At 40.7% G+C, this 27,338-nt stretch overlaps 2 protein-coding genes across 3 annotated transcripts in view; one reads left to right on the forward strand and one right to left on the reverse strand.

Annotated features, from left to right (window-relative positions):
* The window catches only part of OSBPL10 (oxysterol binding protein like 10), a 116,429-nt gene extending 96,576 nt beyond the window's left edge, over nt 1–19,853 (forward strand). For both annotated transcript variants that reach the window (XM_063408685.1, XM_063408680.1), the window contains exons 8-12: nt 4,374–4,857; nt 13,094–13,280; nt 14,699–14,881; nt 16,258–16,411; nt 17,129–19,853. In XM_063408685.1, the coding sequence (XP_063264755.1) occupies nt 4,374–4,857; nt 13,094–13,280; nt 14,699–14,881; nt 16,258–16,411; nt 17,129–17,173 (1,053 nt within the window). In that variant the 3' untranslated portion in view covers nt 17,174–19,853. The remainder of the gene's footprint in view (nt 1–4,373; nt 4,858–13,093; nt 13,281–14,698; nt 14,882–16,257; nt 16,412–17,128) is intronic.
* A 2,060-nt stretch (nt 19,854–21,913) lies between these two features.
* Nucleotides 21,914–27,338, reverse strand: part of STT3B (STT3 oligosaccharyltransferase complex catalytic subunit B) — a 50,654-nt gene continuing 45,229 nt past the window's right edge. Inside the window, exons 14-16 of the mRNA XM_063408672.1 lie at nt 26,727–26,840; nt 25,526–25,738; nt 21,914–23,564 (exon numbers count right to left, since the gene is read on the reverse strand). Coding sequence (XP_063264742.1) covers nt 23,484–23,564; nt 25,526–25,738; nt 26,727–26,840 — 408 coding nt within the window. The 3' untranslated portion in view covers nt 21,914–23,483. The remainder of the gene's footprint in view (nt 23,565–25,525; nt 25,739–26,726; nt 26,841–27,338) is intronic.

The following is a 27,338-nucleotide window of genomic DNA, read 5'->3' on the forward strand; positions in this document are numbered from 1 at the left end:
CCATATCACAGGAAACAGCATCTTTTCCTTATGTTAGTCATGGCCTTGCCTGTGCTGACAGCAGTTTCCACAGTGAAGATAGACACATTCAGTGTTGTTGAGGTGCTTCACTTCTGGAATGTGTCATACTGCTGTGCTTTTTAGGGAGGAGTTAAAGATTAAAAAACTGCTGGGAAGGAGAACAGCTGCAGTGAAGTACCAAATCTGGTGGGGCTTTGCTAGAACAGGCGAGACTCCATGGTGGCCAAATAGACTTGAGCAACTGCTAGAGAGACTTGAGTGAGGAGCAGTTCACAGCAGCAGAGTGTGGTATACAACTGAAGCTTTGGACTGGGATAGCCCTTTTAACCTCAGTTAAAATTAGAATTGCTGGGGAAAACCCCAAAATTGTTCGTTCTTCAGACTTCTAAAAAATGAAAAATAGTGCCAAAACCCACTGACAGCCTTTGGCAAATGGCGTCTAATAGATTGCAGTTAATGCTAGCGGTTTGTACAGATGGATGATCACTGCCCTGCATTCCCTCACCTTCCTTACACAGTTAATATGTGCTAAAAATAAGGGGTTGCTATTCTGTTTAAAAGGGCTGCCAGTAATTCTGCAGAATGTCAACCTGTTGTAAATCAACACAGTGGTGTTTTCACGATGTCGTGAGTTTTTATTTTGCTTGCCAATATTCTTTTACCTTGCAATTTAAAAATGTAAGTGGCATGAAAATAGCTTGTTTTATTCCCACAGTGACACAGATGACAGTGAAAGGAAAGCTTTTACACCTCTAAGAGAAGGATATCTCAGCATGAGGTACCTTGGCTGGATTTCTGAAAAAATTAGGGAATGGTGCTGACACCCATGTTTTTCCTCACAGTAAATAACAGTGGGGATAAATGTCTATGTTCATAAGATGTTGTGCTCATTTTTCTCAGTTGCATTCAGATCTGATTAAGTGAATTCAAGCCCAGGAGGTTATATTCAAGTTTTGAACCAATATTGTCTTTTTAACCTCAATGAAAATGGAAGAATGCCTCTTAAATGGCTTTTTTTTCATCTGAAGCCTGAGAAAGAGTAAGATTAGACTCCAGTCTAATATTTTAGAATGCAGTGAGGTGTTTTTTTTTTGCTTCAGACTTCAGCAACTTGGTATTTATTCTGGAGAGTTCCTTTTGTCCAATTAGTCGTCATGCTGGCATTTTCTCAGAGGAAAAAATTAGTCAGTTTTGACTTCTTATGCAATTAAAAAAAAAAAAAATCCATAGTCCTGTCCAAAGCCAGTATAAAGAACATGGGTCCTAAGTGTATTTTTCTGGACACTTCATTCTGTCTGGCTGCACAAGAGTTGAAAACCTCATTCCTTTAAAAGTGAGAGTGCTAGCACAAGTGCCCAACAGCCCAGTGCTAGCAGCAAGAATGCTGTACACTTGTAAATTTGTTTATTTCTATTCTTCTTATTTCTGCAGAAATCAAGATAGGGCCAAATAAAAAAAATTGATTGGTGTGATTTTTTTTTGGCTATGTTAGTGTGTGGTGGTGTTGCATATTAAAACTTAGAGCCTATGAGATTATTTAGTAAAAGGCAATGTTTTATAGGCATATTTTGTAATACTGCAGTTGTGTAAGCTTTAAAATGTGAGTATTTTCATTTTATAGTTCTGCCTCCTTGTGTGAAAACAATTTGGTTACTCAGTGGATCCTTTCCTGCCACAATTAAGGATGTAGTTTCCAGCTTAGTTGGGCTTTTAATGCAAGATCATTTGAGCTGGAGTTCAGGCCTTATTCAGATTTTAATTGATTCTTGAAACTCAATAATAAGTCCAGTGATTGATCACATCTCATTCAGTGGCAGTGCTGGTGTAGCTGTGTTAAGCAGAGCACGCATGTAGCACTTAAGGGAGGAGATACCAAGACTCAGTGACCACGTCAGTGGGATGAAACCACAGCAGTCTTAGTGTTGTACCATAAAGTCTGCAGTATCTGTGGTATGGTCTGCAGTTCTCTTCTCCTCTTTTTGTGCTAATAAAGGTCACTGTCTTTAGAGGGAGGCTCTTGGACATGTAAGATACAGAGTGCCATTTATTCAAATGAGTTTGCCCTTTCAAGTCTCTGCAGTGAGCTCACAAAGGCACTACTGGTATTCCTAGACAGAAGTTATGGGAGATTTTTTATATGTTTTGCTGTCACTTTTTCCTCTGGTAACCTGATCTTTTAGTTTACAATTTATATTAAAATGAGATCCTGAATGAGGATCTCAACTGCTGAATTGCATTTTTTTAAGATTGTATTGAATAATGAATATTTGGTCAGAATGAGAATGCTGCAAGTAAGATGGAATTGTTTAAAGAGCTAAAAATCAGAAAACTTTACTGGCTTTCCACTTTGCCTTCAAAGGTTTGGATTTCACTTTTGAAAACCAATCTCCTCAGCCTGTCACTGTCACACCACCAGGACTGTAGGCTGTCTTTAGCACTCAATCTGCCACACACAGCATAAAATTAAGGTCCTCCATCATTTAGGGCCTCGATAGGTTGGTAGCAGAAATCGTGGAGTCCTCAAGGCTTAGAGTGTAGAGTCAGAGAAATGTTACAGATGGAACTTTGTTTGATTTATATCTAAACTTGTGAAACTTATTAGCCTATAAAGGGCTGTATGTGTGTAAATATAAAATACAGAAGGAGAGAGCCAACATGCCGGTAAGTTACCAGACACAGCAGTTCTCTCTTTTTGCAGGAGGTACTGTAACTTGTTTGTAGCTGTAAAGACCCTGTCTGGGCCTCTGTGACTGGAATTCTTGTTCCTGTTTACAAGTTCTCTTTGAGAAGGGCTGAATGAATAATCAAAGTTTGACAGCTTCTATTTCATTATCCATGGGATCCAAAAGGGCTGATCTGTGCTTTGGTCCCACTTAGAATAGCAAGCTGGGCCAGCAGGGGGAAAGCAAATGTGTTTGTGACGAACAGTGGCTCCCTGCCTGCTGTAAATAACCCTTGCTTTTGGGAAAGGGAAAAAGTAAATGCAATGAAGAATTAAAGAGGAAAGCAGAAGAATTGCTGTAATAGAGGACAGCTGTTGGTTTGCGTCTGGCATCACTGAGACACTTGGATTCACATAAGATAAATCTGTGTGTGCCAGAAGTTCCTTTTGGGCATGTGAGAGCAATCCTTGAGCTCCCCTGCGACAGACCTGCACAATGGGGGGAGCATGAGGGAGAAAGAAGGGAGAAAAATAAATTATGTCCCGTAGCCCTTGTTTGCCTTGCAGTGCCCTCCAGGACATTTCATTGGAAACTTCCAAGTGTTGCTGTGAAGTGAGTGACTTTGGCAACATCTGCCTTGCTAGAGAAGGCCCTTGAGACTGTATCCAAATCACTTGGGGCTGGCTCCCTCCGGGGCAGACTGCCTAGTGCTCAGCCCCAGGTTTTTTTCTGGGCCCATGGGAGCTCTCTATTCTCATGATATGAATGTAATGGTTTGTGCAGTTTTTGTTTCAACTTGTCTGAAATAAAACTAAGCCATGCAGGGGCCAACCACAGTGACATGGTACCATCTGAAACTGAGGGAATGTGCCATGGGCTTGAGGGAGACAGGAGATCTTAGGGATGGCACAGGATTGGACTTGGGAGTTGTGGGGGGATGTGACACACGATGATACTCTAGGGCAAATGGGAAGTGCTTTCTTGGCTGTAGCCTCTTGGGAAGGCTCCTTGGAATGGTTTTATACTTGGAAATGGACTTGAGATTTCATTATGATTTGGTTGGATCTCCTTGGGTTGGTTTGTTAGAGGCTGGGAGGGACCTAATCTGTGTAGAGTGGGTAGTCAGTGGCCCAGGAGTGAAATATGGAACACAGATGTTTGACAGAAGGGATAGATGTACCTCTTACATTCTCCACCACTTAGACGTTGGTGATCTATGCATTCATATAAAATACTCATCTCCTGGTGGTTTGGGAGGGTGTGCCCCTTCCATTTTGGAGGGTTATGATTAGTTTGGTTTGTTGACGTTTGATGTAAATTAGTTTATATCAAAGTATGTTTTTGCGTCCTGTAAACAAGGAAAACAATGGCTGGTTTGTTAACTGAGACAACAGGAAAAGGTGGATTTCCATGTGTGTGGAACAGCCCATCCCTGTTGTGTGAGCTGCTCTTGAAGGTCATAATGAAATAGGAAGCAGCCTGCATGGGTATCAAGGCCACTGCTTTTTCCTTCGTTCATTATTCACACTGCAAAGAAAATCAAATTGTTGTGGCATAGGAGGGAAATATGCTAGCCCAAAATTTGGCAGGGTCAGAATTACAGCTGTCCTAACTGTTCTCTCTCCCCCTTTCCCCTGCATAGTGTGGTCACAGGGAAATCATATATGCCTTTGTCTGCTTTGCATACAGGTAGTGCTTCCAACATTTATTTTGGAGAAAAGATCCCTGCTGGAGATGTATGCAAATTTCATGGCCCATCCAGACCTGTTTTTGTCAATTGCAGCTGGAGCCACTCCCGAGGAAAGAATTATCTGCTTTGTGGAGTATTATCTAACAGCTTTTCACGAAGGCCGAAAGGGAGCAGTTGCCAAGAAGCCCTATAACCCTATAATTGGTGAAACGTTTCATTGCTCGTGGGATGTGCCTAAAGATAAAGTGAAAGCATTCAGAACTAACGGTGCCTCCACAGTTTCTAAGGACTCAGCCAAGGAGCTTGGCCAGGACCAGTCCACGTGCTACAAGCTGAGGTTTGTAGCTGAACAAGTGTCTCATCATCCACCAGTATCTTGCTTTTACTGTGAATGCAAAGAGAAGAAAATGTGCGTGAACGCCCACGTGTGGACCAAAAGCAAGTTCATGGGCATGTCGATAGGTGTTTCTATGGTAGGTGAAGGTAAGAAATGTGCTTTTATTCTGCTTTTTTTTAGCTAATATTTCTAGGTGTCAACAGAAATCCGAATGTTTTCCTGCTTGCTCTCCCTCTGACCTTTCCTTTGAACCTTATAACTGTTTGCTTTTGTGAAGTTTGGAATTAAAACTGTAGGGTTCATATAACCCATTGCTGTCCAGACAGAATGTGAAATGCACATTACATATATAAATGTGTGTTTATATGGATGACACTCTGTTAATATATATGTCTAGACTTCAGAAATTAAGTTATAATAGCAAATGACAAGTTATAGCATATTCTGTAAGAATATTTTTGTCTTGTTCACTTTTAAAATAATATGGGATTTGGTGTTCACAATTGGAATAAAGCAATGAGAAAAACCACGTTTTTGCATAAGCCTGACATTTGTTCTTCATAGTTTCTGCAAAGAATCATGATTTTTGTAGTGTTTGCAAAGTTAGTGCATTTTCATAAGCTTTCTAGAAAGTCACGTAGTAGAGGTGTGAATCCTGATTTTCTGTATCATCCATATGTAATGCATTGTGATAAGTCACTGCTCAACTTGAGTTCAGAAATGCAGGCATTCGTAACAAATCCTTAATGGATGATCTGAACTGGTACACACACTTCTTACCAGTGTTTTCACTGGCTATTACTGCATTGAGATAAGTGTGTTTCTAAGCAATTAAGTCCCTTTGGCCATTTGAGGGTAAGCATGGATTTTAGTATTTTGCCTTAACTAGTTTTTAGACTGTAGTCTAAGAAGTATGAGGACAACTTGCTTCTTTTTGTCATCATTATGTTAAATGCTATGGTATTAAAGGCAGTAAAAAAGTAGAATGGGAAATGCAGTGGTTTGGTTTTGCTTATTAATAGCAACAAAATAATTATGGTGAAAAAATACAGGCGTATTCTGCTATTTCCACTATCTAAAACTAAAGACCAGTGGAAAGGACTACAATAGCTCCTTCCCTGATGGCACTATATTCCCTTTTTTAATAGAAGAGACATGAAGCCTCCTTTCTAGTGGTTTTGATATCATTGTGATAAAGATTATTAGCACGTGTGTTTGCTTCTTCCTATGACTTAGGTATTTTGCTTTGAATAAAAAGTGAAGGAATTTGGGAAGGGAGTGTCAGAAGGGAAATTGGTCTGTCTGTCTGTCTCCTGCCTGTACTACTGCCAGCCTGAGTCACTGGCTTAACATTCTGCATTTTTCTGGTACATGTTCATTTCTAGTACTCTTTTGCTCAGTGAAGGGAACTATTTAATGGAAATAAAATTAAGCACAAAGTCACTTATGATTATGTAGGAGTAGGGAAATTTCTTTCTCTTGCTGCTAGCGCACACAGTTCCCTGGGATTGGGGGTGTCTGCTGTGGGGATTATTTAAGACTTCAAAGTCCTGATGTGTCCCAGTTTTGAGAGAGAAAGGGTCTAAGAATTAACTGCTTACTCACCCCAAGGATTGTTTAATGTGTGCTTGTGAGAATAAGTTCTTCCCTAAACTCTTTCTTTTCTTCATGATCCTGGAGATATCCCAGGAGTGGGGGCGGGCTTTGGGGAACATCTGCAGTAGCAAACTCTTTTATTCCAAGGTTTGCTGCTTTCTTTGTGATGTGCATTCTGGGAAGAAGTCTGAGTTCACCAGTTTGCAGTTACTATTCATCTTTTTGTTCATGTAAGCAGTGCAAGAGCAAGGACCTTCAGAGTGACAACATTTCTGGGAAGCAATGAAGATGCTTGGTGTGTGGATTTGCCAAGCTGTGCAAAAATTAGAATCTACTGCAGATGCTTCTTTCTTATGTGCTGCATAAGTATAAATTCTGTGGTAGATTGAGGTCAGCATGAGTAGCAGGGAACAGATTGCTGAACCAACAAAAAGGAGCTGCTGGACTGAAAGTGTGGAACACCTAAGCCTGTATTTCTGTGCCTAGTAATGCAGGGCCTAATAATTGTTTTAATGTGAAATATAATCTGGAGATTTTTTTCCGTGTGTTCAGGGACATGTTAAGAGTTGCAACATTCCATATGGGATGAATTAGTCTAGCAAATTTAGTGAGTTGGGCTGTGGAAAGGTGCTGTTAGTCAGAAGGCATATGAAGCTACTTAAAGTTAGCTCCTTGGAGAAAGTTTCGCACATCAAGGGTGGCTAGTAAGGTTGTGGAACCTTATTTTAAACTGTTAGAAGCAGATAAAGTGAGTTTCTTTGATTGAAGTATCACTGATCCTGCTTTTGATCAGAGGCAAAGTAACATCTCATGGATCATCAAAACCTCTGGGTTTTGATTGTTGTGGGGTTTTTTTTGCTACTGTGCATTGGATGACCAAACTAATCCTGTGCTATTGTTGGGATTTGGTCTTGTCCCTTTCTCCTTTTTTAAAAAATTTCCTCTCATGAGCATTCAGCCCTTTTTTTGCCTGTTGCTGGAGTTAAATTACATACATGTGGGGGCCTTTGACTTTTTGTATGACTAGTAAGGATTTTAGATGTGGCATCATGTTACTTGAAAGACAGTTTCCTTGTTACCTCTAATATATCTGTGTCCATTTTGAGACTTGGGTTAAATAATTCTGCTGTTGGTTCAAGATTAGTTTCATTATACTACAGATGAAATCAGTACTAATCAATATATGAGAGGGGAAAAAGTCCTTCCAAACAGAGAGTCAGAGAACTGAAATGAATGTTTTGGATAATTTAGTGGTAGTGAGTGACCTTCTTGTTCTAGTCAGATATGTATCAGAACAGTTCTATTTGACCAGGTCGCCTAGAGAAGTTGTGGTTGCCCCGTCCTTGGAGATTTCCAAGGCCCTATTGGGTAGGGCTGTGAGCAACCTGATCTAGTGGAAGATTTCCCTGCCCACTGGGTTTGGAAGAAGATGATTTTTGAGCTCCCTTCCAACACAGGCCCTTCTGTGATGATCTGTGACGATGACCAGAAACTTCTCTGTAGCCTAATGCTGAATACAAGCAGCTGTGGTGTGTTTTGAAACTTTGCTCTCTACTGAACAATATTGTGTGTGCCCCTCCAACAGTTCAATGAAGCTTTTTCTGCTGCAGTTGGCTATTTGCAGAAATAAAGCAGTACCAAATTTTTGGACCTCTAGTGTGTAAGAAATACGATAATGGTAATGTGTTTGTGGAGGCTTTGAATCATATTTTTATAGGAAATCCTTAGATGTATAGAGCACATTGCTTTTTATGCTTTTTATTAGAAACTGACCTAGAATGTCATGGAAGTACAAAGGTTTATAAAGGAATTTTAAGAATGAAGGGATTTAAGGGTGGCATGGTCTTGGGTACAGCTCAGTGTCTCACTGGTGTGATTTTTTGTGTATGTTGCACCTCAAAGTGACTAAGATTTTTTCTGTCTGTGTTTTTTGTTTGTTAATTCAAAGTAAGTATCAGTTGCAGAGATGCAGAACAAGTGGGAGAGCACTGCTGGAAATCCATGTGGGGAGCTGTTTTATATGCTAGCATTTCTTCATCTCTGCTTATGAGTAGTCTAAATCTGGCTTGTTAATGAAATGTCACAACTTTTCTTTGCTGTGTGACAAACCCCCCATTCTTCAGAGTAGTCAGCACTGAGTTTCCTCATGAGAAAGCCACCCTGAATAGCAAAGAAGATATTTTGCATAAAATAACTTAGGTTGTGTGTGCAGTCCCTAATTCTGGTAAATGTTAATTATGTACTAATGAAAGAGTGAGGGAGGAGATGAGGCTGTAGTGAACAGGGTCACATTAAGATTTAAATTAGCAAAGGATGAGAAAGTCAATATAAATATTTAATGGTTTTTACATGGTCCATAGAATCTTTAAACGGATCCTGTTGTAGGATAAAGATGCTGTGGTGAACACACCTCAGTGTCAGCTGTGCTTGTTCCTTTTCTGCTCTTGGATTTTGGTCCAGAGCAGCAAAATCCAACAGAAGGTGTCACCTTTGATTTATGGGTTAATTTTGCAGAGAGCATAAAGTACATTTAAATTGATTGCTCTGTATTGTCAACTGGCTAGTTGTGTCTTGTGTTTTCACTTCTGCTATTTTAAATGTTTTTAAAAGTAGTGAGGTATAGGCTTCCACAAATTATTTTTCTGAATTGAAAATCAACTTGAAAAGATCTGATAGGTGGGTAAACAGTTCAGTGCTCCTTCCAAGGTAAATTTAAAAGAAAGCAATGAATGTTTTTTCCTCTCTTTTTTATTCTTCTGTTCAAATACATGTATATGTATGTAATAATAGATGTACAGGTCTATAATCTGTAGTACTGAGAAGTGAGTGACGTTTTAATTTACCAGTCCCAAAGCTTGATTGCTTCATGCAATTAGAGCTACCTAAATATTTCCCTAAGTACTCATTTTTCTCTTAATATTTTTTAGCCCAGTGTTTTTAGAACAATTTTCATACAGCGTGGCACTCATTACTTAATTTGGCAAATGATTCCAATCTTTGCAAAATGAGCAGTGCTCAACACAGCTGCCTGGGAGGTTTGAGGCACCTGTGTGGGGCTCATCCCACACGTCACTTGCTCCTCTGTGTGTGTTATGAGAAGCACAGGGTGAAGAGCTTCTTCAGCAAGGGGCTGCTCCAGGCTCCTCATGTCCCACATGCCATTTTGTTGTTCAGATTGATTTCCATGCAGGCAGTGGGAAGCATTAAATCCCACGTGTCTCTTCTGCAGCTTATTGATCCAGAGCCTCCTCTGGAGTTTTGTGTCAATATGTGTTACTGGGAAATCAATTCACAAAGCTGCAGCATCAGTGAGGGACATGTAAGAGTCAAACTGGGAAAATGATATGCCAGGACCATCAGTTCCTTCAGTGCAGACTGAGGAGTCATGGGTGTGACTCTGAATACATTGCTGTAAGTCAAAAGGAGGAGGAAACGGTGTTGAGGACATTTCAAGGGGGAATTTCAATACTCTGCAATGGTTTATAACAAATTCACCCTTCTCTGTAGCATTTTTTTCTAACAAACTAGATTACTAAATCCACAGTTCCTCCCAGAGTACTGATCTGGTGCATTCTTCTGTGTGTAATTGCTGCCTATAAATAATTTAGATTTTTTAAAAAATGAATTGGAAGTTTTTGAAAGAACTGTTTGATGTGAGAGAAGAAAACTAAAAATGGGAGACTATTCTACAACTTTTCATGTGTATTTACTTATATTTTGAAACTAAACATGAATCTTCCCTTAGAGCAGGGAAGCAAGGGAAGAAAAATAGCTTGTGTCTTTTCCAGCAGTTGTTTTTAAAGATCAGTTGCAATGTAATGATTATAAGCAGATGTTAGAATTACACGTTGTAAAGTAACTGTTAACTTCCAGTTAATTGGCTTTTAATTTCTTGAGATTGACACTTGGCAGGGTAGGGAGTTAATTCAAATTGTGGTGCCTATTACAACTGTTGAATTTCAGTGTAATTTTTGGCTTTCTCTCCCCCAAGGAGCACAAGTCTCTGTTCAGATGTGGTGGTGCAGCCACAGTGTTTGTGGTGCTTCTCTTAAACGAGGTTTTGCATGTGGGCTCTGCGAACAATGGAAAGCAAAGCAATCAGGTTAATACTAAAACTATTATCAAGTCATGGGTATTTCAGATCTGCCCTTTAATCTCTTTTAGACTGTAATTACGGAGCTGGAGTCATATTCAAGTGAGATAGCACTTCATTAAAAAATATATTTATTCAGGTGTTTAAGGCATTCAGAAAATATGCTACCGGGTGCTAAAAATACTGCCAAGAGAGCTGGGTTCAGTTTTTAATATCTAACCTGCTGTGGTGGTTAAATATTTACATTGAAGGTCACTGCTGCTGTTTGCTCTCCACTTTAAATGTGCTTGGCAGCAATGCAGCCAAGATTCCCTCCCACCTGACTAGGGAGAAAAAAGCTCTTGATCCCATCAGGGGGCCAGAAGCAAACCTGTACTCACCCATAAGGAAATGGTGTTTACCAGTTTCCTATCATGTGAGAAAACTTCACATACAGTGATGGTCAGAGGAGGGTGGGAGATGGAGGAGGCTTTTTTTACAAGGGCATGTAGTGACAGAAAAAGGTAGAATGGCTTTAAAATGAAAAAGACTGGGTTTAGGTTAGGTATTAGGAAAATATTCTTCACTGTGGGGGTGTTGAGGTGTTGGAACAGGCTGCCCAAAGAAATAGAGGATGCCCCATCCCCGGCGGTGTCCAAGGCCAGGTTGGATGGGACTCTGAGCAGCCTGGTCTGGTGGAAGGTGTCCCTGCCCATGGCAGGGGGGTTGGAACTGGATGATCTTTAAGGTCTCTTCCAACCCAGGCCATTCTGTGATTCTGTGATTATTCTTTATTAACTTACTGCTATTATAGCATCCATTTAATGAGTTTGATAACCAGAGTAGTTTTTGAGTGAAAGTTCTTGCTGGCTGTGTGTCCAGGATGAGTGGGTAGCTCAGCCCTCCTGCAGTGCGTTCAGCTTGGATGTCTCTGCAGGAGTGAAGCTGAGGAAGCTTGAGGCAAAACGTGGGTGTGTGTTCTGGCTGTGTCCTCCTGGCCTTTCCCTGCTGGTGGGGATTCAGCACATGACATGAGGAACTTGCAACTTGCCAAGATGAAATGATTGAAGGTCCTTTTGAGACACGGCTGTTCTGTGTGCTTTTGCACTCCCAGCTCCTTGTGTCAGAGCTGCTGGGGTGGACGTGCTGGCTGTGTCGCTGCTGGGAGGCTGAGCTTGCAGAGGTTCCGAGAACAACTGCATGAAGCTGTTCTGGTTTGCAAATGTTTTCCTGTGAAATAGTTTCAGAAGGCAGAAGTGACAGATTGCAGAGTTTCCTGTGCCTGTATTTAGTTTTGTTAGCTGGAGCCAATATTCAAGATCAGGGCTATCTTAGAGCTCTGTGCTTTTAATTCTGAGTGTGTTTTTAAGTTTATGTTTTCATGCAGTGTTAAAGGCATATTTTCATATTGACAGCAGTAGTGTTGTGTTCCTGTTTAATGCTTTTTCATCATTAAATGTGAGATCACTTTGAAAAAGTAATGTCAGTATTCCCTTAAACAGATAGATTAATCAATACCACTAATAGTGTGTTCTTCCCCTGCCTGCCCCAGGGTGAAGGCAAATGGGCTCAAGCTCATCTTGTTTCTAAACAGTTACTATTACTGTGTCAAAATATCTTTCCTGCTCTTTTTTTTCAAATATTTCTGGGTTCTGAGTTCTTCCTGTGATGGGTTATTTTCAGTCCCTGTTGTGAAAAAATATTTTCAAAGCTGTCATTTTTGCCTTTAGGCAGTTTGTAAATGGGACACAAAAGACTGTAAAACTCTAATAACAAATACACTGCAGACATTTGGCATGATCTAATTCTGTGTGCAAGGTTTATGGTGCTCTTTTCCTGCTCTTATGTCCTGTTATCCCCAAGACCAAACTACAGTTTTTATGAGGATAGAGTTGTATCCTTAGCCCCAGGGGAAGCTGAAAAGGTGTGATCAGGAAAGCAACTTTCTTTGTGCAACTTCCAAGTAATGTTGAAAAACTGCTGCTGTGTGTGTTGTTTTCGGTTACAGCCTCATAGTGCTCAGTGTGGAGGAACCTTTACAGAATGAGATGGAATTACCAGTAATTTTCTCTGCCTGGTAGAGACATTGGACTTGGTGCTGGTAGAGCGGTGGCCCTGCTTGGCCCCTCTTTGATCATGCAAGATTTTTTCAAAGCCTGTGTGAGAAACCAGGCATTTGGAAATTAAGGAGCAAACTTAAAGGGAAATTTGTAGATGTCACATTTCCTTGTTGTACCCACAGAGACTTACAGCCTTTCACAGCATCTAGAGGAAATCAATGGAGGATTAATTTGCACCATTCTAACTGAATGGAGAAGTGAAGAGTTCTTTGGCCATGCCCATGCTTTTTCTGGAGGGAGATTATGATACGACACTGAGAGAGCACCTGAATTCTCAGTTTTTAGGTGGACATTCATTGTTTTCCCACTTTTTAACACTAATACAGAATAAGGAATCCAGTCAGATTTTCTGAAAAGTCGTTTGGTACCATGCAGGACCACAGGGTAGGCAGTCAAATTGGATGCTTTTGAAAACGCTTACTGGAAGGAACTTGTTCCAGAGAGCAGAGTTTCGTAGCAGACAGTGCCCTCCTTCAAGGAGAGCTGCACATTGTTCATTCTGTGGATGTGCATTTTGATGGTGGTAGTTGGTCAGTGACCATCAGGTCTTATCAGTGAAGTTTTCTCACCTCCCTCTCTCCTCTTCCTGGGCAGGTGTTCTTCACTTGCTGGAACACGAAGAAGAGTACGTCTTCACCCTGCCCAGTGCCTACGCCCGCTCGATCCTTACCATCCCGTGGGTGGAGCTCGGAGGGAAAGTCAACATCAATTGTGCCAGGACGGGCTATTCTGCCACGGTCACGTTCCACACCAAACCCTTCTATGGAGGGAAGGTCCACAGGTACGGGAATCACTGCCTTACTCTTGTTTGCCTGCTGCTGGATTTCATGGGAAAGGCTCTTGGGCATCTCTTCAGTTCTTCTGTTGCAGTATTTTATAGACAGATAGCTGAAGTTCTTTTCCTATTAGTGTTGGAAATGACTTAAAGCTTTAGGGCAGTTTATTGTAGCAATACATATTATGTTGTTTAACTGAATTGGATGTATTTCTGTCATTAAAACAAAGTGAATGTATCTATCCAGGCTTTGTTGCTTGTTAAAAGTTGCTGTAAGTGCAGGATCAGAAAAATGTACATGGAAGAGGCAATATTTCTGCTACCCCAGCTGCTGTTTCTGTATGAGTCTTGTAGATGAACTGGTGTTCCAGGTGGAGCAGAGGTGTCACTGCCCGTAGTGGTAGCTCCCTACTGGGGACTCCCACATCTGCACTGAAATTCCAGATGGTGAAAATGTTACTTACCTTCTTTGGTTCCCCTTTACTAAGGGTGCAAAGAGGTGCTGTGCAAGACAGCCTCCTGTCTTGCTTCCATGCTAAAGTTGATGTCCCAGTCATTAACATCAGACCTCCTTGTTCAGCTATGGACTGTTACAGTGTCCAGGGGAGACTGTGCTTTGCATGGTTACCTGTGTTTTATTTTAGATTGTGTAACTATTCTTCCATATGTGTGTCAACCATTTCAAGTTGTGTTCAGGTAAATGTCCACATGGGGCTGTTTTGACAGGGTTTTTCTTTAAAAGTTGCAGATTAATAATTGGTGCCATCAGGGTGAGTGAAAATCTGGGGAAGTTATGCTATATTACTTTAGTGATTAAAAATTTGAGTTTACAGATTACTTTACATGGCTTTCTAAAAAGCATATGTGCACGCTCATGGACACACACAAAACTTCTTCCTGTATTTCGGTATTCCAGTCCTAGGTGTCTAGTTTGCTCACTCTCAGACCAGTTCTTTGACTGGTGAGGTGGCTTTAATCATTGCCTCTCAGCAGCTGAGAAGTGAACTTGCAGAGCTAAAGAAGAAAAAAAAAGATGCCCAAAGTTTTTGACATGGGTCTCTGACAGCATTATGTTCAGGTGTGAAAGTATCATGTATCGAAAATGTCACATGAATGTCAGGGATTGTTTTTCAGGCTGCTGAGTGTTACCTCATTTGGCTCTGGGCTTGAGCTGAGTATCAGAATTTTAAGTTGGGTTACTGCTGTACTTAGCTAGAATATCATCCCAAAGCTGCTGCTGTGTTAGAAGAACTTTCCTGGGATGAGTCTGTCTTTTTTGGAGGCAGTATCACTATTTTGCTTGAATAATTGGTTTGTGGAGGTAGAAAGCCGCTTGCACCCTTAGCAAAGTGGTGCTTTCATGTGCTGGTAATAAATGGTACCAGTCATTTCTGTGGTCTGTTTTTCCTTCCCCCTGGAATCAGGGTTACAGCCGAAGTGAAGCACAATCCAACAAACACCATTGTGTGCAAGGCACAGGGAGAATGGAATGGCACCCTGGAATTCACTTACAGCAATGGAGACACCAAAGTGATTGACACCACCAAACTGCCTGTTACCAGGAAAAAAATCAGGCCCATAGCAAACCAAGGGCCTCTGGAATCGAGGTAAGGGCAGAGGCTTTGCAGTGCTGTCCTGAACCTTGGGTGGGAACAGAGCAGGGAAGCCAACTGCAGGTCTGAGTGCTGTGGTTCAAAAATTCTAACTCTGACTAGGTACATTAGAAAAAAACCTCTTCTGTACTCACTGTCAATAGCTGTTGATGTTTATCTTCAGAAAAATCAATACTTTAATTGAATTTAGGAACACTTTATTGGAGGATTTAAAAATATGAGTTAAACTACATTTTATTATCTGCAAATGTCTTTTTATTTTACAAGGGTGTCTTGAGTCATTGTGCAGGGTCAGATACAATTTGTCTACTTTCTAGACCACTTGCTTGTCCACAAACTAATTTTTCCCCTGTAGTGTGGAACATAAAGATTGCAGTAAATAAGGAAACTAGTAGTTTCTCAGTGTATTTATTGTGTTTTTTAGATACTAGTAAGCAAATTACATCCATCGGTGTCTCTACAGGATCTGCAGTTTATCACATTGTAAACACAAACTCATGTAAACAGCCCTGGACATATGTGAAAGCTATGGTTTCAGAGAGAGATCAGTTTGGATTAGGTATTAGGAAGACATTCTTTTCTGTGAGGGTGGTGAGGCACTGGAACAAGTTCCCCAGAAGTGTGGTTGCCTTGTCCCTGGCAGAGTTCAAGGCCAGGTTGGATGGGGCTCTGAGCAGCCTGGTCTGGTGGGAGGTGTCCCTTCCCATGGCAGGGAGGGTGGAACCAGAGGATCTTTAAGGTCTCTTCTAACTCAAACCATTCTATGAGGGTTTTTCTCAGTGCTTTTCTTGTCAAAGTTTCTGCTAGGCTTGATATAAGGCACTGTATCTGAGTGTGGTCAGCTGTGTGAGAAACGTGTTGGTGAATATTGTAACTGGGAATGCAGTGCACAGACCTCGAGAATCAGTTCCTGTTAGTGACCTCTTTGGACCAGTCAGTGTCCCAGTTCAATGCATTCTTGGGTTTTGGCTGACACTCCTTTACAATTCAAAAATTTACCTGCAAAAAGCCATAGAATCAAACCTGTCATTTGGGGGCTGGAGGAACATCAGTAAGGAATGTGAACTGGGAGTGATAAAAATAAATCCACCTGCTTTGAGAAAAAAGCTCAGGTGGTGCAGAGTAAGGAACATAAACAGAGTCTGCTGAGAAAATTGCATGGCAAAATACTGGGAGTTGAATGAATCTGAGAATCTGTTCCACAAACGTGATGAATATCCTAGGAGAGTGATGGTTCCCAAGCTGGGGGACTTGGAAAACCGGCATGGATAGCGTGGCCTCAAGCCTGCTGCTGACCAGACTGGTGTCCAGCAGCAGTGGGCTGTGCAGAGCTGTTCTCACCCTCCCTTGTGCTCCTTCTCCCTGGCCAGGCGCCTGTGGCAGCACGTCACCAACTCTCTGAAGGAGGGGAACATTGACGCCGCCACGGAGCACAAGCACCGCCTGGAAGAGAGACAGCGAGCAGAGGAGAGGCAGCGCGCGGCACTCACCACGCCCTGGAAACCCAAATACTTTGCCAAAGAGGTACTTGGAGTCTCTTGGTGTAGAGACCCGTTAGCAAGTTCTGCGCAGGGGACAAGTGAATGTCCCTGTTGGTGTCATGGGCTGGTGTTGTTATGTACCACTCATTGCTTAAATTTTCTTTTTGACAGAGTCTGGCTCTTGAAGGAGAGCAGTGGACTTTTCCATGTCTATATCGTGAACTTGTTCACTTTTCTTCAGTTAGATTGATTTTGATCTGGATTTTTGGTGCCTAATGTTAGGCATGTAAAGTGATGTATTCTGCAAAATCCAGCCCTTACTTTTCAAATTCAGCATACTCACATCCCCTATTATCTTAGCATACTAAAATGAGCACAATCTAGGGAGATTTATCCAGTGTAAGTAAGCATTGACATCCTAAACACAGTTTTGGGTTTCATCTTTGTGAAAGGAAACAGATTTTACCATGTTCATCTTTCCCCTTTCTTGGAGGAAAGTTAGAGGGGAAATGAGACTGGCTGAGGGAATTGCTACATTAGCTGCCATTTAAACCAGAATCTCTTGCATCTTCTTGTTGCTTCCCTTCCCCCCTTGTAATTTTTTTTCCTCCTGCCGACATTATTTGTCCATTCATTAAACACAGAATTTTCAGGTGACAGGAATGGCTTCCTGTTTGGTCTTATTTTAGCTTTTGTGTGGACATACACAGATCTGGTATTTGTAAATCTTGTTCGTAAACTCCGCCTAATTTTCTTACAGGGCGATGGTTGGCTGTACGTGAATCCTCTCTGGAAGACCCATTGACAGGAGAGAGCAGTTGCCTCATAACTTTACCTGAAAGGCATTAAAATGATACAGTATGTAACTTCAGGATGTCCTTGGATAGGTCCTGTTCCCAGAAGATCCCCACGGGAAGCTATGTACTGTGAATGATGCATCTCAAAATAACCACGAGCTCGAGTTTATTCAGGAGCCATTTTGTGTGTGCAGATCCACAGACACACAGGCACACGTCCCCAAGTCCCCATGGTGTGCATGTGTTGTGTGTGTTATTTACACTACATGTAAACAGTACCAACACCAAGAGCAACTCAGACCTTTTCCTCCAAGTGTTAGGGCACAGAACCCTGGCTGGACTTGGCTGGGGTTCCCTGAGTTGTGTGCTTGCAGGATCAGGCCCCATGCTAGTATTTAAGAAAATACTTTTTTATTAGTACTGGTTAAGGTTTTTCTATTTTTCACTTTTGCCAAAAATGTTTTGCACTTAAAACGTGACGTGTCTCTTAATGGCAGTCGTTCTGTCTGAACAGTCACCAAGTAACTCACCTTGACATAAGAATGATCCACTGGCTGTGCTCGCTCTGGGTTGCTGAGTTCAGTGAGTGCTTCCTGTCACTGACGAGTTTCCTGCCACGCTAAAAGAAGTAGCAATACCTTCTCCAGAACGTTGTTCTTCACACTAACCCCTTGTGTCCTCCTGCTTTGTCTGTTCATGCTCCAGCTGTTCAGTGGATCTCTGGTCACCACCCCCGAGCCAGCTGCTCTGGTAACTTTGATCTTGCTGTGTAATGTTCTCTGCCATGTCATGCCAACACTTCTGGCTTACATGTTCCACTAAATGGAGTTGCTTCTATAAAACATTTGGATGAGTAGAGTTGATATAACTAGCTTTCCCAGATAAATGATTCCGTAATGTAAAAGTAACAATTCAGTCAATTATTCCACTGACACAATAACTTTATGAATGAAACAAATGAAATGGGATACAATTTGTAGTGTTAAAAAATCAACTAAAAAAATCCTGTCACTTGATCTCGTTTTGTAAGGTACCCACTGTGACACTGACAAAGTGGATTCTGGAAGTGTGTTATGGCTTGGTCGCTTTTTTAGTTTGTATTTGGTGGAAGTGAGGATGTTTTTGAGAGAGATGGCAGCAAAAGGCACATGTAAAATGTGCTCAGTGCTTCTTTCCACAGTGCCCATTAACGAAACCATTGCATTTGTAACACACAGCAGCATGGATGCCTGTCTGTAGAGCTGAGTAATTTTGTGCCTTTTGTCTGCTTTGTTCATACACTGACTTAGCCTTGATAGATACTACACAAAGGTACCTAGATCAAAGCACTGCTCACATCTGTCCTTGTGCGTCCTGCATTTTATTTTTTCAGTCCATGTTGAAATCTCTTGAGCAGCTCAGAAGGCTGAGCGGAGGAGGTGCGTTCACAAGGAAACATTCCGTAATTGTTCCTTTGGATTTGAACTTCAGATCTCTAATGAAGGTGTGGCTACTTTTCCCTCCAAAATGCTATTTAGTCTTTTTAGTCTTCTTGTCTGTCCTTTTTTTTTTTTTTTGCACATTAGAAAGATTCATGTTCTACATGATTTAAATCCTATTTTTTAAAAAAAGTGGATTGTATGAGCTTGGTTTTGTAACTGATACTTTTTTTTAAGAGAAAAAAAAATCTTATTTTTTAGGAAAGTTGATGTAATAGTTTTCTGTGACAAAACCAAAATGATGCTGTTGTAGTAATCACTGAACTGCTACTGAGTATCATCAGGAACACTTGTACTTTATCACCTGCGAGAATTCACTTTATAATGGATCCACTCTTGTTCTAGAGATTAGTCTGATAAGTACCTAAAAGTAATCCTACAGGTTGTAGAATCATCACAAAGAACAATGGAAAAAGCAGTTAAACCCATGGAACATCCTCCCAGAACTCTCACACCAAAGAACAAGACACGTACTCACTAAACAGCCATTGCAAACCTCTGTGTGTCAGGCATGCAGGCCTGGGCCCCTGAAGGAGTAGACCTCTTTCAGCTGGGATGGTGTGACTGTCAAGGCTACAGAGATGCTGTAGCTGTTCTTTCAAGGAGAAATTTGAATAATTTTCTGCTTGTAATTTATTGAAGATTTTCTCTGTCTGCATGGTTGGTTGTTTCTGCATGCCGAGGACATTCCACTTGTGCTCTGATCAATGTTTTGTTCCGTTCTGATGCTATGAAGAATCCCCTGATCCACTGTTTCCTTCCCAAATTAACTTGGGAGACACAAACATAAAAAGTCCTTTCAGACAAGATCCCATCAGTGAGAGATTCCAGAACAAGATTCACAAATGTAATTTCATTTTTCTGATAGTATGTGTTCAGTATATTTTGCAGGACTGAAAAGTAAATATTCATAAGCCTTATTCTGTAGGTTGTTCCAATAGCTGTCTTGGAAGTAAATACTTTCCTTTTCAAGTAGCCAATGTACACTGAATTGTAATGTAAAAACTTCCATGTACTTCAATTTTTTTTGTGCACACCTGTAGAAAGCCTATGCAACCTTTTTCTTTCTTAAATTAGAAATGTTCAGAAAGAAAATTTATACCTTTTATCATTTAAAAGATGCTCTGGCAGTCTCTTCTGATTTGCCTTCCTTTCATAATTTGTGAATTTAAAATGAGAATGCTCATGAATAAAAGATTTGTTTCATTTAGCAGTGGGATGCCCTTTCTCTTTCCATGGAAGCCTTAGTTCAGTGGTGTCAGCCACTGACTGTCAGGAGCTGTGTGCAACACCTGAGCATGGTTCCCATGGAAGTGATTTGCCAGGTTAATCCGGGTTTGTTGTGGGGTTTTTTCCCTGCTTATTCTCCCAGACACTCTGGAGGTAAGTTTTGTGTTTACACTGGATAGCTCTTCCAAGGAAAACAGGGCTGGGCAGCAACAACAGCTTTAGGAAAGGCTGGGGGACATTTGCTTCATTTTGGCAAGTAAAAAGGAAATAGGTAAAGGTGCTTGCTTCTGAAAATCCTATTTCATTTAATCTCTATCACCAACAGAGATTCTTGATTAGAACCTCTTGAAACACAACTCTACATTATTGCAGCATTGGACACTTGCATGTCCAATGAGGAGGAAAAATGCTCTTGGAGGAATCACACAGATCGTGGTCAGCGTATTTTAAGTGTTAGATAATGCCCTCCTGGTTTTCTTTAAACATTCATCCACAGTGCTGGAAACAACCGTGCTGGAACACTTTGTTTTTGTGCAGAACGGAAAACAACACTGCCTGTAAATAGGGCAGGAAACTCTACCCAGTCCTGTTCCTTGCCTTCCATGGCATTGCTTCAAAGCCCCATCTTTGAGCAGTTTATCCACTGGGGTTAAAGATGTGAGGGTGTTTTAGTCACAGCCAAACATGATTTTTTTTGTTTTTACTCATGATGAGACTGGTATGTACCAAGGGCTCTGTCAAAGCATTCAGCTACTTTTTAAAGAGTAAATCTGTCAAGATATTTAATGAATGACTTTTCTCCTTGTTATGAAATTACTTCTGCAAGTGAAAGTATTTCTTCTGGGATTACCAACAGCAGTCTGCCTCACTCCTCGCACCAGTAATGATTATGAGATACAGAAACTATGCAGTATTGAGTTCTAGACAGTTGCAGCTTTAGTTCCTTAGCAACTGCTGACCTGAGCCTGGCTCACGTCTTTTGTGTGTTTTTTTTTGTTTTGTTTTTTACTGTTCTGTGGCAATTATGCTTCAAAATTTGACTTAGCAACAAAAGGAAAAAGGATATCTGGAGCTAAGGAAATAAACTAGTCTGGGAGATGTGTGTGATGAAGGAAGATGCTGATAGTCTTCACTGGTAGAAGTGCTGTTCAGTTCTCCCAAAGAGGAGGCAGGAGTTGGCTCTTCGATTGCAGGATCCAGCTGCAAACATACACGGAGTGCAGATTCCTGAGGAACCAAGGAAGGTGAGACAGTGCCAGTTCTTCTTTGTAATGCTGCTTTTTCTAAGTGGATGCCTCAATGACTTCCAACTTTTTATTTAACTGCAGAACACTGGCAGAATTCTTGAAGTCATGTTAGATTTAAGAAAAAAATAAAGCTCAGGTAAGTAGTAGGCGACTTTAGGCCCAGGCAGGCTGGGATCCCTGCAGTTGGCTGACTTTATTTCACATGCCTCAGATTCACTTGTTTCTGCTGTTAAAGAGAACACCGTCACCTAAGGCTGAAGACATTCTGTCCAACTGTAAAGGTACCTGAAGAAGGGAGGGCAATCTTGTGTTTCCTTTTTTAAAACAAGGCTGAGTTACTGCCAAGCCACAGAGTGACTGGCAGCCTTGTCCTGCTGCCTTTCAGGTGTTCTTCCAAATCCCTGATTCCTTACCCATCAGGATGCAGGGTGGCTTGGAAGCAGCACGACACTGGGAATCGTGCATCACATCATCAGTCAGCCTGTCTGCTGGTGGGTGAGCAGCTGTAGCAGCTTGAGGAGCTCCAGATGCTGGAAGGAATTGCTGCAATGTGTGGTTGGGAGGGAAGGTTGCTCTTCCCTGGAAATGACAGCCACCTTCATTTCATCACAGCAGAGGCCCTGGATTTGTCTTAGTTTAAGCTGGAGGGATGTTAAGAAGATGCTGTGGCTTCATTACAGCAGCTTGGTGAAGTCAGGAGATTTGCAATATGGAATTCTGATGTCTTAATTTATGACTAGGACTACAAGCAACATGTTATCAAGTTAATCACAACAAAACTGACACAACAGCCTTAACACAAAACTTGAATTAACTTTATTTTCCCCTACAGTTGACAACTGGTCTGCATTGAGCTTTAAAGCAACAAAATAAAATGAAATCTCCAAACGACAGGGGCCAGAAATCCAGATTTAATTACCTTTGTGAAAATGTTGCAGCTGTAGTATTGGTCTGTATAAACCACTGGAGTCAAAAATGAGTTCATAAATCAAAAAAATATTCTACACCTTGGGAAAGAAGTCAGCAGTAACATTCTCACAGAACACTGTAAATTTACATTTTCTTCATGAAAGGTACCTACTATTCTGTATTTTACATCAAGTTATTGATGCAAGTTTTGTTTCTATAAAAAGTTACAACCTGTGGCAGGAAAACAAATTGCAAAAAAACCCTTTCATTTGAATTAAAGAAAAATTTCAAGTCTGTATAAAGTTTCCTTATAGCTGAAAAGTGAACGTGTTCAGTCTCCATTTATATCTTAGTGCATTTAATCTAACAGTTTTCACCACTTAAAAAAAACCAAACTGAAACCAGTATAAAAGACAGACAAAGCAAATAGCACTAGAGCAGGAATTTCCTCAATCGATTTAAGCACTCTAAATAAAAATGCAGAGAAACAGATTTCCAGAAAAACTTCCACCCTTGCCAGAAAGGCAGTGAGGGCTGAAGAGGTTTGCAAATCTACCTGTGATAGCCACAGAAAAGGGGTTTTGTATACATGTCAACCTTCTTTTCCCCAATAACCAGGCCATACTTGTTTTACCAATGTAAACATTCACCTAAAACAGTTTAATTTCTGTTCTGAAGCACCAGCAGCTCTGTGGCGCTCAGTTATATGTTGTTAGAGCATTCATTACTGTCGTTTCAGGTCTTTCAGGAGGTTACAAATTTAGCCCTTGTATCTACAGTGTGCAAGATTTGCCTTGTCTGCCTTGTGAAATGACAGTGTAAGGCAGCAATACTGCAATCCCGTGTTGAACAAAAGCAGCTTGTCCAATTAATCTGTCCTGTCACCTCTTGTGAAAACTGCAGCTTTGCTTCTTACACTCCAGCTCAAAACCAGCCTGCAGCAAGAGTAAAAGGACATTAAAAGAAACCATTGAAAAATAATCATGGGAGTAACTTGTTTTGAAAGTTGAATTTGAGAGAGTTCTGCCACCTCTTTCTCGTTGAAAAAGTCATTTTCAGATGTCACCATTCCAGTTTTCATACTGCTGCTATTCAGCTGAACAGTGTTCTCCAGAAAAGATTGACAAGTAATGCATGTGCCAAGGACCAAATTACAGGGTTCTTTGGTAAAGTCAGTCCAAATTTTCAACAGATTTGAAGGATAATATGTACCAATAAAAAAAATGCTGCTAGACTTGGATAGCAGCTCTGTCTTGCTTCACATTACAAATCTAAAACAGCTGTTCTCAATAAGCCAATATTTTTAATCAGACATTGCCTGAAAATTTTGTACAATAATCTGGACCAATGATGGTTCTGTACCCTCATGTTGCTGTGAAACATGATTTGAGCTAAAGGCAAAGACTGGTTATCTCAAGGACAACTGCTTCGTATTAGCAATCAGAACAGTGTGTTTAAACTGTCTTCCTGTTGGGTCTCTTGCCTTTCTTTAAAATTAGTTTATTCTTAATGTAGCCACGCTTCCTTTTGGAGGTCTAAAAAGAAAAACAGAATAACAGGTATTAGTTCATGATTTAGTCTTGACCGCAGTTTAATGATGTGCATTCAATGCCTGAGCTTTAGATTGATTTTAAAGAGCTTAAATGCTAAATCCTCAACTAGGCATTATCCAGTTATTATTTTTAATGCTGGGATTGTTAATTCCTGCCCAACAGTTGCTTTTGCACAAGATGTGCTTTTGTAACCCTGTCTACCAGATCAGTAGGATTCTTTTTAAAGCATGTGCTGAGGCAGAATTAATAATTAACCAATATGATAAAACTCTAATATGCCTAAAGAGTACAACTGGTGTAAGTGTTACTTACTTTTGTTTGGAAACACCTTCTTGCATCTTTTGCACTATTTGATTCTCTTAAAAGTTAGGTAGAAGTATTTGCTCAAAGTAGCATATTTCAAAAGAAGAAACCTGAATAATCCCATTTTAGTCTTTAAACTCTGCTGTTGGTCTGTAGGTTGCTTAGTTTGCACTTCCTGCTCATTCCTTTATCAGCATGTTTTAGATTTTTTTTTCAGGTAGTAATGGGGTGGGGACATTATGTTGGTCATAGGTAAAATTAACTTCAAATTTATGTGCATAGTTTGTGGCAGGTGGAATTGTATTCAACACATCTGCCAGGAGGTAGCTCCCACCCTTGCTGCACTTTGCTGTGCTCACCAGCAGGGTCTGTTATCATATTAAAAAACTGCATTTAATCAACATGACACCAAGAACATGATCATAATAAAGTGAGCTAGATACAAACTAATATGTAATATTCAGACACATATTGTATCTCTGAACCTGAGCAATGTCATTCCTAACATGATAGGAGATGGACTGAATTTCCAGTAGGGAGGCAACTGCTGAGAAACTGTGGCTGCCAAGGAGCCCTTGGAATGTATTTAAGAAATCCTAGTTTGGACACCTGCTCCATGCTCTCCACTGGTTCTCTGATTTCTTAATGGGAAGTAGAGCTGTACTGCAGCAGTTGGTGGTGGGTCAGAAACTGCATCAACTTCTAGACAGAGAATCTACACATCCAAGGCTCTAATGGAGTCAGTGCACCTATCATAGATAAATACAGCCTTGCTTGTCACTTAGGATCAAAAGTTACAGTGCTAAGTGTATGACAGGCACAATAAAGCTTATCGTTTCAAGATATGTCCAGCTTCAGTGCCAACTCCTAAATGCCTTATTTTATGTACTTCCCATCAAATCACGTAGATAAGCATCTTTATATTTAATATTCTCTACTTGCAGAAAACGTTCTTTACTTGTATTTCCATGACACAGTGTAAGCCTACTGCCTATACTAGTTTGTTAGACAAGATTCAGGAGTTTCTTTTGCAACATCTGTTTGAATATACAGAAAACAGATGTTGTGAAGGAGAGGGCTGCTAACAGTCTCCCCAGCTCCCCTGGGAACAGGCCTTTCTTTATAGGCTGAAGGAGGGCAGCACAACAAACACTTTAAAACCGTGAAGATGACTTCAAGCAGTAAGCAGACAGACACTAAAGTTCCATCAACAGAAGTTTCATATTTAATTTATTTCATACAAAACCGCCATTTGTAAACTTCTAGGCATCACTACTTTCAAACAAAGTCAGAAAGCAACTTCCACATTTACTTAGTGAGCCATAGTTACTGAAACATGAATTGATGTACTTTAGAGATTATACTTCCAGTTACATGAAGACTTAAGAGTTGTAACAGCCACTCTATGTCCAGTTAGCATTCTGCCTAAAAAAAATATCTAGCCTTGTGTCTTCACATGCTTTTAAGTTAAGCAGACAGTAAATTAACAATTATTACCAGCAGGCAGGTCTGATATTGGACACTAACATGAACAGTATCCATAACATTCTGGCTAGTGGAAATATATAATTCACCAGCTGTGTGATTCACTGTTAAAAATAAACTCCTGACCCCTTTCACTCACTTCACTGGGAACCCACCTTCTTTGACAAATACTTCTGTTTCGGTACAATGTTGGTTACTCTAGGTTTATGATCCAGTGTCTCTCTGTTGTCTAGTTGTTTGACCTTGTATATTCTAACAAGCCAGTGCTCTGAGGTAAAGGCTTCCTCCAGATGTTTAAATTTAATGTCTTTGTTGCCTATCTCCGCATTGCGTGTGCGGTCGAATCCTGGGGGTGTCCGAAAATCCAGCTATAAAAATAAAGTTGCATGTTAGTTTGAGACAAAACCCAGAACACCAATCACCGCAAACTGTGAAACTTCATAAGGCAATGCCTTCAGCTAGTCAAAGGGCAACACTTCTCTTGCATTGGTTACTACTGCACAGAAAAACCTTTGAGATCCTGAGGGACAAATTCATTCTTACTCCTACAGCTGTCACAGGAGACAGCCCTTATGTCTCAGCAAAACTACCCTGTCTGCATTCAGAGATGAAACAACTCAAAGAGCAGTCTGAGGTGCAGCAGCTGCAGTGTTTTTTCAGCAGAGCTGCTGCCTTTGTGCTCTTGCCTGTACTGCAATAATTTGCACTTCCACAGTTTTCCATATAATCCAGAAGTTCACAATTATCAGTTAGATTTGGCCCCACTATGTTACAAGTATAATCCACTGAAAAATGGATTCTTGTGCTAATACATCAGAAGGAAGGGGCCCCTGGTGGGGGCAACAAGGGAAGTAAAGGAAAAAAACCAAACAGGTTTAGCTCCATCCATGTGTTTGGTGCTCCCAAAGGGGAATGACAACTGCTGCCCTTCTATACAGTGTAGTGTTGTTTTATACACTGATGTGACTTGGATGGAAATCATGTTGTTTCTGATGGACATTAAACAGTCTATAGTTCCACTTGTGTGTTGCTATTACAACAAACACATCTAAAGCTCTCCAAAATGTCACAGTTGATGCTTTAGTGAGCACATAGCACAGTGCAATCAAGATACTCATCTGGAGCAATGTGAAGGACACCAAAAAATGTACAAGTGTGGGTTAACAGCAGAAATGCTTTTTGCTAAAGGTTATAAACAGCAGACCATGACTGGATGTGTTTCAATTTGTAAAGCTCACTCTTGCTGCAGATTCTGCTACTACAAGCAGTGCTTAATTTAAAAGACAGAAAATACATCAAAATAATATTTGTTTCCTCACATTTCAGTTGAGATTTAGAAGAAATTGTAGCACTAACCTGCATCTCTCCAAATCTGTAGTAGGACATTTTATACATGAGGCAGTTCAGCAAAGTTGGAGAGCCTGCCTTGTCTACCCGGAATTCTCCCTGAGGGGTAAAGTAATCACTTTCCTTTAAAAAGAAAAGAAGATACAAAGAGTCAGTGCAAACTGAAATCTTAAGGGAATTTCTCATTCCTTTCCCCACAGACAGACCCCTAAGAATCTCAACTGGCTATTACAGTTTAAAAGCTGATTTAAGGTAACCCTAAAATGAAAGAGATGGTGCTCATTAAAGGTGAAATAGTTGCAGACTATCTGCTTGTAACCCAGACCCCAATGGACCAGTTTTTCTAAATCTATACTTTTGTGCTGTTTTGTCACATCACTGTAAGTGGTTTTGGAAAAGTTACCTCAGACTGTAAAATTTAGTTGGGCATCTATTCTTCAGAAAGGTGACAAACACTGTATTGTTAATATACAAGATCTGCAGGGTCACTATGAACTTCATATATTCTCCATGTTTAAACAAAGAATTTCTGCCAGTTTCATCTCAAGTACAAGATGAAAGTAGGCACATGGGCTACTCCCTTAAGCCTGTGCTCAATATCTATGAGTTTTTGTTAGGCTT

The sequence above is a fragment of the Prinia subflava genome, chromosome 1, assembly GCF_021018805.1.
Source record: "Prinia subflava isolate CZ2003 ecotype Zambia chromosome 1, Cam_Psub_1.2, whole genome shotgun sequence".
NCBI lineage: Eukaryota > Metazoa > Chordata > Aves > Passeriformes > Cisticolidae > Prinia > Prinia subflava.